This window comes from Phalaenopsis equestris, unplaced genomic scaffold (genome assembly GCF_001263595.1).
Source record: "Phalaenopsis equestris unplaced genomic scaffold, ASM126359v1 Scaffold000877, whole genome shotgun sequence".
Lineage (NCBI taxonomy): Eukaryota > Viridiplantae > Streptophyta > Magnoliopsida > Asparagales > Orchidaceae > Phalaenopsis > Phalaenopsis equestris.
The window spans coordinates 13086-31425 of NW_018165317.1; the positions used below are offsets into that span (position 1 = coordinate 13086).

Below are 18340 nucleotides of genomic sequence, written 5' to 3' on the forward strand. Positions count from 1 at the left end.
CCCTTGGATTTAGGGAGCACTTATGTGATATTGAGTATAAAATGGTTGCAATACTTAGGAGAAACTACGATTAATTAGAAACTCTTGACAATTGATTATTACGAGGAAGACAAGATGGTGGTGCTTTGCAGTGACCCTAATATGTGTAAGACCTTGTTGACACTGAAGACCATGGTTAGGGTAATGCAGGACTCAGGGTTGAGATTCTTGATTGAGTCGCATAAAATGGAAAAGACGATTGATACAAAATTGACAAAGATTCCGACACCCATCTAACAACAGCTACAACAATTTGTAAATGTTTTCAAGTTGACACGTGGATTGCCGCCTCATAGGGAACCCAGACATGCAATAACCTTGAGACTGGGTGTTTCTCCCATCATTTTACGCCAATATCAATACCCCCAGGTACAGAAGGACTAGATCGAGTGGGAGGCTAGGATCATACAAACTATTGTGAACCCCTTCTCTGGCCTAGTCTTGTTAGTGAAGAAAGATGAGATGGTATTTTTGTATGGACTATCAGGCAGCAAATAAGGAGATAATACCTGACAAATTTTCTATCTCGATGATTGATGAGCTAATGGGTGAGTTATCTGGGGCTACGTTATTCTCCAAGATTGACCTGAAGTTACCATAAGATTTGGATGTGGCCTATGGATGTGCACAATACTACATTTCAAACTTATGAGGGTTACTATGGTTAAATGGAAAGGAAGGCCATATTATAATACCACGTGAGAGTCATACAATTTGACACAATGACAAGTTGCTCTTTTCTCTTTTGAGGACTGTGTCTTTTTGTGAGGGGAGTCATGTTAGATCGGCGCTTATGGTGTCGTTTGCCTCGTGCTTAACTGAGTTAATGTCGAGCTCGCTAAATAATTTGAAGACTAATGTTAGACGCAAGATTTAAAGGGAAATTTTGGTCGATTGTTAGTTTTTATTGTGGGATATAAACAGGGCTTAATGTTTTTAGGGTTGGGTTGCCTGATTGTTGTCTTGAATCTTAGGGTTATGGTTTGGGAGGGACCGCCTAACTCTCGAATAGTAGTTGTTCATCTTTTATGTATTTGAGTTGTGTTTTTTTGTACTGATGAAATAAAATATTTTGTTTGCACCAAGTTCTGTTGATGCTCGTTTCTTTCATATTAGTTTATAACTTATCCTCCTTTGTGATGACTTAACATGCTGGGCCAATTAGATAATCCCTAATTCTGTACTATAATAGCAACTAAAGATCTTCATTAAATCGATTCTTGGTTTTTTAAAAAGCAAAAACTCTAAATTTTCCACCCAATATCAATGATGTAACCCTATTGATCCCTCTCTTGATTTTGGATCACCTTTTACGCTGAGTAGTTAAAATTGTTTTCCTGACTTTCATTTGATATGTGTGAATCAATGAATATTTATGTTTTAGCTTGCCATTGTTTATAGTTTTGAAATGAGGTCACGTTAGAAATTCAATTTATGATGTGTTGGCGACTAGAAACTAGTTGAAACATTTTAAAGAATTCAAAATGCCTTTCAAATTTAGTCGATTGTTTCAGAATCCAAGAAAACCTTTAGGACTACAAATGGGGAACTTCTTAAGCATGAAGCACTTGCTACTAATCAGTGCTCAATCTATAAGTTGTCTGAATGATTTTCTAATGTTATAATGAAATATGTCACTTTATTTGGCTAAAAACAATGCACCAGGAAACTTCTGAGATTGATTCGAGCATAAATTATATTGAAAATGGACTTGTATTTAGCCCAATTGGAAGATTTCTTTTTAAGATTTATTTAACAAAATATTTTTGTAGAATCTGACTAGCATTGTTGATGCCTGAAAATATGAACTAGTTGAATTGCTCCATTATATTTTTTCAACCATAATTTGGTTCTGTAGCATTGCATAACTTACAATATCATTGCTAAAAGTATTTCAATATGCTTACTTCATGTGAACGATGGCATCTAGAAGTTATTGGAAAATTGCTTTCATATCCTCTAAAAAGTTGTTATTTCTTTTCTCTGTTGAAAGGGGCATGATTATTGGGACTTTGTAACAGGAAAGCAGGTACTGTGAAATGGTGAGACGGATGGAATTTGACCAACACCTTGGACCATATCCTTTGGATCATTTTGGAAATTGGAAACAACTTTCTTGTTACATTTCAGAGAGTACAATTTCACGAATTGGTATGCTTCTTATAGCAGAAAATACTTTTAATATTATGTCTTGAAGCTTGCAAGAATTCAAGTTATTTTCTATTGCTGGAGTCTTTTAAGGTCAACATTTTTTTTGTGTCCCTAGGCTGCTGGAGCCAATAATTTAGAATGTCTTTGTAGATTCCTGTTGCAACTCTTGGATTCTGTTTGTGTTTAATTTCACAATTGCCAAAACATGGATTTCACCATGAATTGGGGAAGTCAGCCTGAATGTGGCTTTTAAGTGAGCTTGTATGTGATATATCTTATTGCATGATCTCCATTACCTGGAAAAGGACAAGCACAGAATATCTTAACTGATTTTAGGTTACCAATACTTTTATATTGTTTTTTTTATGTCTTTTCGAGAGACTTCTCTTTGCTTTTGAAATAGACTTGTACCTAGAAGTTAATGGTTGAGGGAATATACTATTCTAGCTTAAGCTTCTCTGCATTCCTCCTTTTCACGCTACTGCACTTCACTGCAGGGTATCTTCAACAGAGGTGAGTTTGTCCTCTTCTCCTTACTTTTTTCTCGCGTGGGATGAGTGCCCCTTGCCTCACTGCACTTATGGAACAGTCCTCTTCTACTTTCAATGAGGGCTTTGCATCTCTCAATATTGAAGAATAACCAATTCCTCCCTCACTCAAGTTTCTCGTCTCCGACATCAAGAACGTAGTCAACGCCCCTCTTTCAATGGACAACTATTCTTAATGCCGATCTTAGTTCCTGTAAATCATTAGGGCTAATGGCCTCACTTAATTCATCGATGGTTCCATACATAACAAATGATGCCAGAATATCTACATTCAACCGAGCTCATAGCACATGGATGCTAATAGACCAAAACCTGGAAGTAGCCCTTCTATCTAAGGTATCAAACACTAAACTACTATATATAATCAATCTTGACAGCTGTTGAGAAAGCTGGATTACATTGGGAAAATGCCTACAAGCTACAAATAGATCAAAAGTTATACAGCTCAAAAACGAGCTCCACAATGTGTCGATGGAGAACCAGATCATGGCACAATACTTAACACAAATTAAAATTATGGTAGACAACATTTCTGCATTCGGATCAATAACAGACACAGAGAACATCATACTCTACACTCTCAAAGGACTGCCACCAGCATATTAGGCGTTCAAAACTGCGATTCGGACCTCTCTCACCCCCATAAGTCTTGAGGATCAATATTCACTTCTTCAAAGCGAAGAGGTATACATCTCCAACGATAGTCCCACTAATCTACCACAACCAGATTTTCATATGGCTCTCAATGCGGACGAGGCTGCAACTCCTAACGTGGGCGGGGAAGGAACATTAACTCATCCAAAAATTCGACTGACCAACAACAAAAACAGCAACCTCCCACTCCAAGCACATGCTAAATTTGCTACAAAAGTGGTCATCTTGCGTCTGATTGTTGGCATCACCTAAACATTAATTACCAACCTAACAAGCCAGCTCAATATAAAACACTCTTCGCTTCCTCTAGTAAAAATCAGGACTGACATCTTGACATCGGGGCTTCAAATCATCTAACCACCGACTTCAATGCCCTCCATCATTCTGAACCTTACCATGGTCATGAGCAAGTCTTCGTCGGTAACGGTACTGCTGTACCCATTCAAAACTCCGGCCAAGGCTTACTTCCAACACCATCACGTAAGCTTCTCCTCTCAAAATTTTCACACTCCCCAAATCACTCACGGCCTCATCTCTATCTCACAACTTGCATTCGACAATAAGTGCATCATTATATCTGGCGCATCCGGTTATCAAATTCAAGATCATACCACATGGCAAACACTTCTCCAAGGTCCATGTTGTGATGGATTCTATCCCATACCCATCCTAAAGCAAGCCATGCTCTCCATATCGACTTTCACCGATTTTTGGAATCATCGATTTAGTCATCCACATAAAGACGTTCTTAATTCTATATTTAAACAACACCTCTATCTATGTATTTTAAAGTTCACTTCATTTTGTAGTTCGTGTACTACGACTAAGCTACATAGGCTACCTTTCTTCCCCTACAAAAACCATATGTACAATCGTTAGAACTTATCCATACTGATGTATGAGGACCCTCCCCATATGTCTCTAATCAAGGTTTCTAATTCTATGTTATCTTTGTGGATGATGCTACAAGATAATCTTGGGTAACTCTCATAATTCACAAATCAGAAATTCTTTAACACATCCATAAAATGCTTAAGGTTTGATGGCGGAGGCGAATACCTAAACCATCCATTTGACACCTTCCTAACCACCCACGACATCATTCACCAGTTCTCATCTACCTGTATCCCAGAACAAAATGACATCGCTGAACGAAAACATGGCCACTTACTTGAAACCACCAGAGCACTGAAAGCCCCATCCAACTTACCACTTCAATTCTGACCTGATACAATCAACACCACAGTGTACCTCACCAACCATGCCTTCACCAAACACCCTTCTCCAATCCCCATACCAACTCCTCTATAACAAACCACTAGATTACAAACATCTCTGAGCATATAGATGCACATGTTTTTTTATTTTCCTCCCTCATACCGTAACAAACTAGCTCAAGGCTCTGCTCAACATGTCTTTCTAGGCTGCCTCAACAATATAAAAGGTTATAAATGTCCTGACTCCGTGAGCGGAAGAATGCTTATATCTCTACATATTATCTTCAGTGATGAATCCTTTCCCTACCAAGAACCTTCCTCCAACTCACGTCACGACACACCAAATACCAACCCACACTCATTGACACTACTCCCTACTTCCACCGCCACCCGCTCCCACTCAACACGGGAACAACCGAATGACTCAACTTCCCCTATGTCACTGTAGGGTCTCTTCAACACTTGCCCAACACTTTCCCTATACTTTTTGCCTTTATTTCTTTTCTAGAGACTTTCTTAACCTTATAAATAGACTTGTATCTAAAAGTTAATGGTTGAGGAACTTCTCTCCTTTCCTCCTTTTCACGCTATTGCACTTCACTACAGAGTCTCTTCAATGGAGGTGAGTTTTTCATCTTGTCCTTACTGCTTTCTTGCAATATTTTTGTTTGTTGGCTAAGGCAGCCTAGCCTTTGTGGCCACAACAAGTCTTAAAAGCATCGATATATTTTTTTTAATTTAGCTTTTTTAGAATTTTCTCTAGCCTTCAAATGATGAAAATAATATGTATTCATGATAGATTACTTAAACATGGTCGTTGTTGGATCCAAACGAGTTTATTATATAGCATAACATTCAAAAAGTTTAATTTTCATGCACATACAAGTATGAAATTTAAACACATCATATTAGGAATGCAAATGATGCAAGCGCACATGGAAAACACGCTAATATACAAGCGAAGTTGCTACTTATCTATTGGCTTGATCGAGGTAGTCAACCGAATGTCATAATCAACGGGGTATGTTTGGGTTGGGGCGGCCAACTGGACCAAATTGATCGTTCTATTGGGCCAAGGCTACTAGACGGGCCTAAGTGGTCGGTCGAACTGGGCGGGGCGACCTAAGTGATTGGTCAACCGGGTCAGGCGACCAGTCAGACTTAAGTGGTTGGTCGACCTGCCCGTGGCGTCCGATCGAACCAAAATGGTCGGTTGACCAGGTCGGGGCGGCCTGTCGGACCCAAGTAATTCATGCAACGTGCTACGTGAAATAGCGATCAAACATACAATCATATGTAAACATTCGTGTTCGATTACGAGCTTTATTCCTCCTAGTTCCCTCACATAGGTACTTAGGTTTCTATGCATGAATATGCGGCATAGCCGCCTCCGGCTTCGACGAAGTGTGTGGAAAATTGTCTTCTGATTTCTCGAAGAAAATTCTCAACGAATCTTAGAATGGATGAGCTACAAAGCCTTTTCCATTTACGACTCTTCATAAACTTTATAAAATGGACTAACTTCAAAGCTTTTTTCCATTCTACAAAATCGAAAGTGTTCTAACCCCTCCACGGAGAGTTGGAACCGCGAAAATCAGGGGAAATGTAGAATTCGACTGTTTAGGGTTAGGGATAAGGCTTCTGCAAAGGAGATCACTCGAAATCATAGGAGATTTGTCCACGACAGAATCTTATCCTAGCGACTTTCTCTAGGAAAACAACATGTCAGCCTTAATCATTCTCTACCACAAACCTAAGGCCAACTAAGGAAAGGAATATGAAAGGGAGCAAGAATATCACCTACGATTTTTGATGATGTCTTCGGTTGCAAAGACGAAGCTCTCCTCAAATAGGAGGGATAATGGCCGAAATCCTTCCTCGATGTAAAGATGAAGCTCTCCTCGTCGAAGAGAACAATGCAGTCACCGGAAGCCTTCTACAACTCATGGAGAAGCTCTCCTCACGGGAGAGGTGGTAAGGCTCGCCGGAGTTTCTCCTTCTCCTAAGAAGGATGAGGCTCTCCTTGTCGTAGGATAGAACTTCGAGTTCACTGGAGTTCTTCAGAGAGAAAAGAGTTCGCCGGAGTAAGGGAGTTCCCCGGAGAAAAGGAGGGCGGAAGAAGATGAAAAGGAAGTTGGAAGATCCACCTCTTTGGCCTTTCTCCTTGAGGAAGATGAAGAAACTTCCTCAAAACCTTGCTTCAAGAAGTTCTCTTCCAAAGAAACTCCAATTTTTTCTTCCTTTCCCTAAGCACCAACCTTCTTTTTTCTTTAGAAAATCAGGAGGTCTACCCAAAAAGAAAAAGCTTTTTTTGGTTATGGGTCTAGCCTAGCTCAAGTTCCAAGCCCCCACCAGCCTAATATTTTCATGCCCAACAGGATCTCAAATTTCGGCTTCACGAGGGGAAGTGCTACGACTCAAAAATTCAAAAATTTCAGTACAAAAACCGGACAAGCGCGTACTTTCCCACTGCTCGGGAAAATGCAATTTTTGAGGCATTTTGAGCACATAAACACCCAGGATTGGCACCTAGGCGCCAGCTTACTGGCGCCTACTTTTCCAGGGCTCGGGAAAGTTGTCCGGAATACAGTTTTGGGTGCCAAGGTGCCTGGGACTTCCCGTCAATTCGGAAGCCAAAGAAAGTTGCATTCTGCTATAATGCAACCTGATAACTCAGAAATGAACATTTTAGGGGTTTTCAACTGGGTTTTTGGTGTTGACGGAGCATCCTTGGACCCTCACGGAGGGTGGGGGGGGGGGGGGGGGAAAGGGGGGGGAGGTGAAATCAGTTTGAACTTGAATTTTCCCAAAATGTGCGCGGGAGATCTTGGCCACTACCCTTGGCCTCAAAAGACTCCGTATCGATGGAGCTGGGTCTCTCAACATTAGAACAGACATAAAACACACCCGAAGTCAGGGCTAACACCGCCTGATGGCGAACTTTCCCGGGTAGGGTCAAGTCAGTCATGATTTCGTACTCGGGGCGTGTATTATGAGGTCCGATTGGATGTATTGGATGGTGGGAAGCTGGACACAATCCTGTGTTGTTTAAATAGACATACCTTGTACATGACATCAAAAATTGATGTCAACAAGCTTGCCACTCAATAGGAGTGGAGTCCCCCTTAGTTACCCTAATATTTATTACATGTTATTTGTTGTTTCTAGGTCATATTTTGATATGTTTTCTATTGGTGCAATCGACAACATCTCCAATTATCTTTCTTAGGGCTGTATCTAACAGCGAGAAGGTGCTCCGACTATAACTCGTTTATAGGTGGTGCTTATCTGCCGTTCCTTTCATCTGCCAATGCTCCCTCCGCTGCCGCTGTAGTTGTGTTTGCTGCAGCTACCCAAAAAACAACTCCTTTGCAATTTTCCTGCAGCCGCCTACTACCCAATCACTTCCCATCTTGCTATCATTCATTCCAACCACCTCTCACCTTGCTGCTACCCCTTCAAGCCTCCTCACTGGCGTGAACCTCCCCGACCTTTCCAACACCCTGCCAGCCACCTCCTTGCTGCAACCACCTCACCATACACTTGGTTCCGCCCAACTTCCAGCCATCCAACAACCAAACACGACCTTGCCTTTTGACCATCCAACCCTCCATAATTGCTATTTCTCGGTAAACCGTAGCACCACCTCCCTAGTCTGAAGCCCTAGTTGGGTTTGTGTTGTGTCTTTTACTATTTTCTGGTTTCAAATGTCTTTGGTTGTATACTCTATTTTATTTTGATAATAAAAGTTGCCTTTCTATTGTCATTTGGGGTTAACTCCGATATCATTTGGTATCAAAGCTAGACTAATCCTAGTCCTATCATAATATCACCCCCTTAATCTTTTTTCCCTCAACTCACACGTCCTTCCACCTACCTAAACCCAAAACCCTGACAACGCTCCCATGGAGACAATTGTCAGAATCTGATAACGAATCTACCATCGATGGGATACAACGACTACTCCACCAAATGTTACATTTGGTCGATGCCATTGGGGAAAGAAACCATGTCGGGATCACCGTCGAGTGTAATAATGAAATCCGTGAAGGAGAGCAAGAAAAATATCTGAATTCCTTTTGTAGGGATGATTTTAGTGGAGATGAAGATAGAACACAATGATTGGGGGTACAATATCAGTGGCCTAGAGCTAAAGTGCCTATTGGAAGATACAAAGATGAGGCACCTGATGGAGGATACATGGATGAGATGACAGTTAGAGGATATAGAGATGGAGTGCCTGCTAGAAGACACTGAGACGACGTGCCTATTAAAGGATACAAAGAGCTGTGAATGAATGTTAACTTACCAAACTTTTAAGGGGAGAATAAATCTAAAAGATTCCTTGTAGTGGATGCAGAGTGTTGAGCGGATCTTTGAATATAAAGAGGTGCTCGATGACAGAAGAGTGAAGCTTTGTCGGCCATTTTAATTTAAAAAGAGAGATTTTGTGATTTTATGATTTTTGAAAAAGAATATATAATTTTATAAGATATGAAAGTAATTTACATATAAATATGATCTTTTTGATTTTTGAAAAGTAACATTTTGATTTTAAAATAGGTGAGACCAAACGAGTCTCACATTTTTGGAAAGTTTGGATGACTGAGCGTGATACCACAAGTAATATACTTATCCCGAAGAATAAACATATCACTTGTAGTAGAAACATAATCACCTAAACTAAAGAATTTGTGACATCCGTTTGGTCTGTGAAATATTTTTATATGAGACCGACAAGTTCCCCTATCTAATATAAGGATTAGATAGAGTTTATTTTACCTGAATTCCAAGTTCTTTATAGCGGTAAACCCCTATAGTTAATTACATCTTAAATGATCAGAGTCACTTAAGAAAACTCTCGATTAAGATAAGCGGTTTTACTTTTCAAATTTTAAAGTTTAGGCTTCCACGATGGGACATGAGAAAATCAAATGTGATGGACTCAAATAGGAACAGTTATTTTAAGAAATCCAAAGGAATGAAAAGTAGGGGATATCACAGATCTGGGGAGAACCCCGTTGACCTCCCAACTATCCTATTGTTTGGCTTTATGTCTTTGAAATGATGTTATTTAATGTTTAATCTTACAATTTATTTAAAATTTAGGACTTATGTTCGCACGATATCTGATCGTGCAAATAACCTAAAAAGATAGGAGGATTTACACCGTACCGTACGGTAACCTCGAAATCCTAAAGTGTTAGGATTTATAATTTCTTAACCAGGGTTGTGCAAAAGCCTAAAAATGATATGTGAGGGTTTACATTGCGCTAGGCAAACCACCTCAAACTCCTATGAGTTGTTATTTAAACTAAGGAAAGTGATTGGTGTGAATGTGCCTTGATGTTGATAATCCATCTTGAAGTTCCTCGTCGTACTGCCCACGGTGATTGCTCTAAGTTCTAGGCAATATGGGTGTCTTTTTCTACTAAAATTGGTGTCACGGACGCGTCGACTCAATCTGTTTTGTCGTCGGAGGTCGTTCGGAGAAGTTCACACTTTCACCCATCCTTTAGGCTCAATTTAAGTCCGATTTAGTGCAACTTAGTGAATTTCGTGCATCTGGTGAGTGTGTGTGATGATAAAGTGCTGACGAGATTTTCCTATGACTCGAAATTCTATTGGGAACTTCTCCTTTAGTCTCCACACAATAGCCTTTAACCGCTCGTCCATAAGACGATGGTTTTGAGACCATTAATGCTAGACGTCATAGGAAAATAGGAAATATCTGGAATTTCTAAACAAGGGTGGGTCCCATACTAGTTTTCTAAGATGGTCAATAGGAATCCCTAGTGCTAGATCCTAGGATCCTAAGGAAAAGAGTAATGACTTCAAAATGAGGTCAACAAGCTTTCAGCCATCATGCGGAAGAATACTTCTTTGTGGTGGGAGAACCTAGAGTGGGAGAGAGAGATAGAAGGACCTGACATAATCACTTCGTGGGAAAAAATATAAAGTTAATGCATTAACACTACCTACCTCGACATTACCGACAAGATATTTTCTTGAAGCTCCATTACATGCAACAGAAGGAGCTATCAGTAGAGGAGAACGAAACAAAATTTATGCAATGTATGTTGAAGTGTGAGCCAAAGGCGACAAATGATCTCATCATAACTAACTTCTTGGGAGGTTTGAAGCCCGCTATCAGCAATGTGGTCAAGCAGAGCTTAGTGCTTAAAGTGGAGAGACAACAAAAGCAGAGCTGACAACCACCACTAGTCACAGTTGGAGACTCAGGAGCACACCTCAGGGAGTAGAGCAAACTGGTCAAGAGTAGGATAGAGACACTCAGAGTGAGAAGAAACATGACAAGAACAAAACACTTACTATGGTCACAGTTAGGAAATGTTTCAGATTTCATAGTTTTGGACACATTGCTTCTAGTTGCCCGACAAGTCGAGTTGTGTCATTCACCGAGTAGGGTACAGTGAAGGAAGTGAATGAAGAGGAGTCAATTGAAGAAAAGGGTGAGGAGCTCCATCTTCCACTGCATGAGAGTGAGATGCTTGTGGTCTGATGGGTCTTCCAGACTGAGACTATGAGGGTGCAACAGTGGCTTCGCTGTAACATATGCTACACCCATTGCAATGTGAAGGGAAAAATATGCAGTCTCATCATCAATGGAGGTAGCAAATCAATATAGTAACAAGAATGTGGTTTCTACACAGATGGTGGACGAGTGGAGCCTCACGACTCATGGACATTCTCAGCCATATTACCTAACGTGGTCGAAGAAGGTCATTGTTAGCCAAAAAGTGTCTCGTGGAGTTTTCGATTGGGAATCAACTGCATGATCAGGTGTTGTGGATGTGGTGCTCATGGATGCATGCCTCATCCTATTGGAAATATCTTGGCCGCCACTGTGACGGGTACATGAACACCTACTCATTCACCAATGATGAAAATCATTTCTCTCTATTATCCTTTGTGGAGTTCGATGTTACATACATTCTTGCAAGCGGAGAAGTGCGAGTTGGATTGATTTTGGTGATGATAGAGGATAGCCGGACAAAGGCGTCAATTCCAGACACGAGACAATCACTATTGAAAGCATTTTAGGATTTTATGAAAGATAACTTGCTGCCATGGCCGCCGCTGTTAGAGAGACAATCTGTTCCCACGTTAAATAGGAATGAACCTACTTAGGGCTAGCTTTGGAAGACTCTACAAAGCTCACTTGGAATGAAGTCCCAGTTAATTTCAACAGTGTATTCTCATATGGTTAGATTGATATGGATGTGTGCTCGCGAGTGTGGAAATTCACTTAGGAGGTATAGGGGATAGGGCGACTGACTGTGAGATCCAAGTGCTCATATTAACTTAGTCGAAGACCCTCCAAACCTGGGGATCTAAATGTGTATGAGCTAACTCTATACTATGAGAAGATAAAAACTTCATTTCGATGGATGAGGTCGAACCGAGGAGATAGCCGCTTCATTTCGACAGATGAGGTTGAAGCTCGCCCAATCCGGGGATACTGACGTGGATGTCCTTGTTGCTTGAACTCAACACTGGAAGGACATGAAGCTGGGTTAGTTTAGTAGGGAGATAGAAAGGATCGACCGACCCTTGTTTGGGCCTAGTGCTTGCGTCCGATAGGGGTGGGCTCCCACTTTAGTTATCCTACTATTATATATATGTTATTTGATGTGTTTAGGTCAGTTTTTGATTTGTTTTCTGTCGGGACAACAGTCGACGTCTTCAATTTTCTCTCCTTGGGTTGTATCCAAAGTAAAGAAGTTGCTCCGTCTGTAATTTATCATTAGGTGGTGTTTCTCTATCGTTCCCTCCATCCTAGAGCCCTCCCTTCGCTGCCTCCATCACTATCTTTGCTACATTCACTCGAAAAGCAGCCCCTTTGCTGTTTTCCCGCAGCCGCCTACCACCCAGCCACCTCCCATCTTGTTGCCATTCCTTCCAACCATCTTCCTTGCTGCCATGAACCTCCTCGACCCTTTCAACACCCTGTTAACCATCTCCTTGCTACAACCATCTCATCATACACTTGCCGCCGCCCACCATCCATCCATCCGACTACTAACCATTGCCTTCCGTTGTTGTCTTCTGACCATCCCATCACACCCTTCATACTTTCTATTTCTTTGTATAATGTAGCTCCACGACCCTCAACCTAAGCCCTAGTTGGGTTTGTGTTTTGTCTTTTGCTATTTCCTAGTTTCGAATGTCTTTAGTTGTAATTTCTATTTGATTTCAGTAATAAAAATTGCATTTTTGTTGTCATTTGGGGTTAACCCAGTATTACCATTTGTTTACACTTCAACATGAGCTGCTCGAACTCTATGGTGTATTCTTCTACTGAAAGATCTTTCTGTTGTAAGTGATGAAGTTTCAAGAACACATCTTGCTCGTAATGTGTTGATGGATATTTGTGCTGCATCTCCCATCTTGAACCAGGTAGTAAGTTTTTTTTCCCCTACACTGGCATTGGCTTTTCAAGTTTTTTCACCTCAGAGACGTCCTCGTTGCCAACTTGATGGCGATCAGTTTTAACTTTCTGTCAAGTGGGACATCCTTGTATTTGAAGACTCATTCCCTTGTCTGGAGCCATTCATCAAACTCTTTTGTGCCCATGCGGCCGTCAAAATCCGGTAGGTCTACCTTGACTCCAAAATTGAATTCTCTCCTCCTATATTCAATGCGGAACCGACAAGGTATTTGCTCTTCATCTCTTGAAATTTTGTGATGAGGATTTTCATCATCTTTTTCAAATGAGTGGTCACCTTTGTTGTTGTATGACTTTCCCATGCCGTCGTATTGAAAAATCAATGAGCTTCTGTTGCAATTGAGGGATTTTCTACTGCATGTCCTCTATGACAATTTTCTAAGCACCTTGTTGAGTGTTTCTCCTTAGCGTCATTGTGTATCGTTCTACCAACCAAGATTCATCCTGGCTCTGGTTAACTATGATACCAAATGACAACGTTTTAGAGTTTTTCAATGGTGTGAAAAAGCGCAAAAAGTGTTGGAAAAGTGGTAGGATTGTTTACATGAGTGTGGAGGTTGGAGGGCGGCTGAAAACTGATGTGAATGGCGATGGGAAAGCGAACAAGATGCAGAAATGCACCGTTTTCCGGCTGTAAACAACAGTTGGGGGCCAGACTGAAAACAACGACCCAACGGCCGTTTGGTGAGGTTCGGGCATCAGGACAACGATAACGAACCAGGGTGATGAAGTTGTGATATTCTATTGTAACCAGCAGCCGTAAACATGTTTAATGGCTATCGAGCGGAAAAATCAACAGACAGACAGCGAATCAGGGAGGTATTGGTGTCGAGGGGGATTCCCCACCAGTTCCTAGACAAGCTACAAACACACCACTTGCTGAAGGAAGAGATTGCAACACTCCGGAGAGCAAAATTTTAAGAGAAGTTTCTGAATTTCAGATAATTCAACAAAAACTGAAAATTCGAAACCGTAATGCAACATATATAAGTCATCTCATAACACATACCTAATTAGAAACTAAGGAAATAGGTAAGAATAAAAAATGGATAATTAAAAAAAAGGGAATATGAAAAAAAGTAAAAAAAGTAAAATGGAAATATCAACGGGATCGCGATAATGCGGGAAGAACGGTGCCTGGGCTAGTTTTTGAAGAGAAAAATAGTTTGTGGCACAGTTATATCCTCAGGGATCGATCTTTTGTTTCATTATGTTTCTCTATTTACCAAGGTTTTACTCGTATGTAAAATAAATACTCATTATACACAAATCCCTAAAGATCTTTGATTTATCCTTGTTTTTTTTGTAACTTTGATGTTATAATTGATATTATCTTTGAGTGTTATATTTTGACGTATGTTCTCCGTAACGTTCTTAGGGTCACATACTTATTTGTCTACTCAGCTTCTCAGGTCATCTGACGATGAGCAGTTTGGCTTTAGAGCAACTTGTTCTTCTCGATTGAGCCAATCTCTTGGATAATGAGGCAAATCTGTTCTCCTTAGTGAATGGGTGAGCTATCTTGACCAAGCTTCATGCTTGTGGGTTGATTGCTTTAGGTGAACTGGTAACTGATACTCGACAGTGGGTACTAAACTTGTACTCAACAACTAGTACTAGACTTGTCTTGGCCGTTGGTGCTCGGGTATTTATTTCGTCAATTCGTCAGCTCAACAGGACAATTAGGCTAGGGAATTCATTAACTTGCCTTGATACGTTATCTGGCCCTTCAACTTGAAGTTGGTCAGGCGATATTCTGCTATACAGTCGATATGAGTAAACACTTGATCTAAACTTTTCAGCTTGATGGCAAGTCAAGGCCTGCACAAACCACCGATTTTCTCATATGGTTTCACAATGCATAGTGCTAATATCTAACAGGCTGGCTGGATTGGGCTTGGTGAAAGCTAAACTTTTGGTTAGCGATCGTCTTACCTGCACACGGATTGATCCATATGCTGAACTTGATGTCTGCTACATTTTCAACCAGTTATTAAGAATATTTCTTATAATTTTCTTTTCAAGTGCAACCTATCATATCTTTTGGAAGTAGATACTAACATCTAAAATTTGTACATTTTTATATAGTATAATTATATTTATTTTATTCACAGAACCTGTTGGGGCAGAAATTAGTATAGCACATGAATCTGTTTTATTTGACCAAGAGCAGAAAGCGGAGATGGATAAGTGGTTGTCGGCACAAGTAAACAAAAGCAGTTTTTCAGTGTGTCTTCCAGAAAAAACTGTGAAGCGAAGATGCTTTTACATAACTATTCCCAAAATTGTTAAGCAGAAGAATATCACTGGTGAAGAGCTTACTGCCTTGAACCTTGATAAGGTAATTATCAAAGTCTCAGTCTTTTCATTAAAAAAATCGTTAATTTTAACTGCAATAGGTTTATGCCATTATTTGGGAACAAAGTTCAGTTTTATATTTTCACCATTTTAGTTTACTCTCATATGGAGTTGTATAATATAATGACTTTGAATGTTAAGTTTTATCTTGTCATGAATGTTTCTAGTTCAGCTTGCTGCTAGCAGGGCGTCTTTCTCATAATAAATGATGATCTTCTGATCACTTGTGGCGCTTCATCTTGCTTCTCTTTCTATATCGAGACTGCAATTTTTCGCCAAACAAAATACTGAAATCTCCATACCTGATTTTGATGATGTTTATGCGTGAAACTAGTTTAGTATGGTGCAGGACATCAAATAGTGTTTCGTAATACATCATTAGTGCTATGAAGTGCAAATATAACATTTTATGCATTTTTTGTAGTTTTCTTAATCAAAATTTAACAAATCTGTTGTAAATAAATACCAAAATAACCATGCAAAATTTGCAAGAAAGCACACTATCCACCACATCTAATTATTGTCTTCTAGTGATGACTAATAGAAAGTGAAGGAATTCAAATATATGTAAAAGGCAATGGATCTTCAAGAAAAATAAACCATAAGATATGGAATCATTTAAAGAAATGCAAAAGATTAATATTATTATTCTCAATGAACATCACGATCTGGCCTGAGGCTTGAAATTAACTAAGGCGGGTACAGACGGTGGGACAGTGTGAATTAAATTTTCTATATTAAACTGTAATTTAATAAATGAAAGAGTCACAACAAATTAATTTAAAGCTGTACTATTAAAATTACCTCGTTACTGGTTGTCTGCATTTTCTATAAACGTCTTTATCTCTATCACTCATCTTTAATCGCTTAATTCACCTAAAAAGTTAGTTTAAGATAATAATAACCTAAACAAGCCAGTGAATACTCATATTCCTAAACTACAACAATATATGATAAAAGAATAATATGCATGCTAGTTAAGTTTCTTTATAAATTAATATATATATATATATTTATATATATATATTTAACGTATTATTCAAAGTGTCTATAGTAATATCATTTCATATCTATACAACAGTCACATGAATACCGTCTAAAATTATGTCAATTAAGTGCATTAATATCAATATACTTTTTCATATACGTGCACGTGTAATTTAGTATTTCCCCTATAGTATCATCAATGAGTGATTCTATCATAATCAGATATGCTAATGCAAGTATACTGTAAATCATGTCATTTACATTCTAAATATCATTAGTATCTTTCTTTTATAACATGCATGTGTAATAAATATGTATAACTATGCAAATCGTTCACATTCATTTCGAGATGATCAAATTGAATAATGAAACAGAATAATCATATTCTAGTTGCAGTAAGATATCTTGACTAATGGCATTCAAATGAGAGCGACTTAGAAGAAATACAATATTATTACCATAATTTAGAACTTAAAGTACCAACCTCAACGACGCTTAATTCAATAAATTTTTCTCTGACGTCGACTCTTCTAAAGTGAAAACCTAACATAAACATAGTATTCATATTACAAAACTTTAAAATAAAATATTATTTTAATTAACTATTAAATTACATTAATTATAATTTTTCATATTTTACTTTGTCATTCTACCTATTTTTATTATTATACATATGAATATATATATATATTATTTAAACTTCTATAATAAAAGAAGCCATCCTTTACCTCTTCTTGAAATCTCACAGGGGATCTCCCCCGAGCTCGACCCGCGCGAATCTTCCTTTAAACGACGGTCCCTCCTCAATCCGCTCTCGGCTCGGTTCTTGTTTGCAATGATGCGAGAGCGTCTCGAAGCAACACCTTCTTCCTCCTCTCCTCTGCTCATCACTGAAACAACCTCCTCCTCCCCTGGATAGAGACAACGCTTCCTCCTTTCTGCTTGCAAGAATAACATCGATGGCTCGTCTCGACTTAGCGCAGCGAGTCAGCTAACTCTTCTTCTCCTTCGCTATTCGACTCCACAGGTAAGTTAACTACGTCGTTTTATAGACTTTCATCTTATTGGCTTCCCGAAACTTCGTTTTCATTCCCCCCACCTCGGTTGCCCAAACCTTCACTTCGTCTCATTTGCTTCTTCATTTTCTTTTCAGTCTGTTCAATTCCTCTTCTCTATTCCTTCGACTTCCCCGTTTCTTCTCCTTCAACTTATTTTTTCTTTTCTTGAGTAATAGAAGTCGAACATTAGAATCTTCCCAACTAACAAAAATTTCGTCATCAAAATTTATAAACATGCCTTAAGTCTCTCATTAAATAAGTCGATATTTATTATCCATCAAATTAAGGGTCATACATTAATATGATAAGTAATCACTATAAAAGTAAAAACTCGATACAAGACCACTCAACTATACTTCATAACACAGTTATTGAAGCACAAAAACATGCTAAAAAAAGCCAAACTAATCATACCTCATCACCATCAACATGAATAGGTCCTTCAAGCTCACTATTAGTAAGGGAATATATACAAGGTCGAACAAGTTGCCTTGGTTGACCTTGAGTCGGAGCTGAAGCTACAAACTATCTTTTTCAGCCCTCCTGCAAAATTCTGTGAATGAGCTCCACCAGATTTATGATCTTCAACGTTTTTTTGGCCAAGAGATGGACAATATCTTGCTATATGACTAGGTTGATGACACTAATAACAAGTGTTCGAGCCCATCAAACTTTCACATTTATGTTGTCTTCTGCATTTAACACAAAATGCTCTAGTACCCTGAGTCATATCTTTGCTAACTCCACTCAAATTATTCTTGGACTTCTTCTCATTGGATCTTTCTGAGTGATCTACATGTTCTTTTGCAGTCTTCCTCTTGTGCATCTTCTTATGCTTTTGAGTGAGTTGATAATCGA

The 18340-nt window shown here is 39.2% G+C and overlaps 1 protein-coding gene across 2 annotated transcripts in view; it reads left to right on the forward strand.

The window, feature by feature from the left end:
• Positions 1-2060: 2060 nt before the first annotated feature.
• LOC110032043 (protein AAR2 homolog) overlaps positions 2061-18340 on the forward strand; it is a gene marked incomplete at its 5' end in the record, with an annotated part of 72583 nt that continues 56303 nt past the window's right edge. For both annotated transcript variants that reach the window (XM_020735552.1, XM_020735551.1), the window contains 2 exon segments: positions 2061-2190; positions 15194-15420. In XM_020735552.1, coding sequence (XP_020591211.1) covers positions 2061-2190; positions 15194-15420 — 357 coding nt within the window.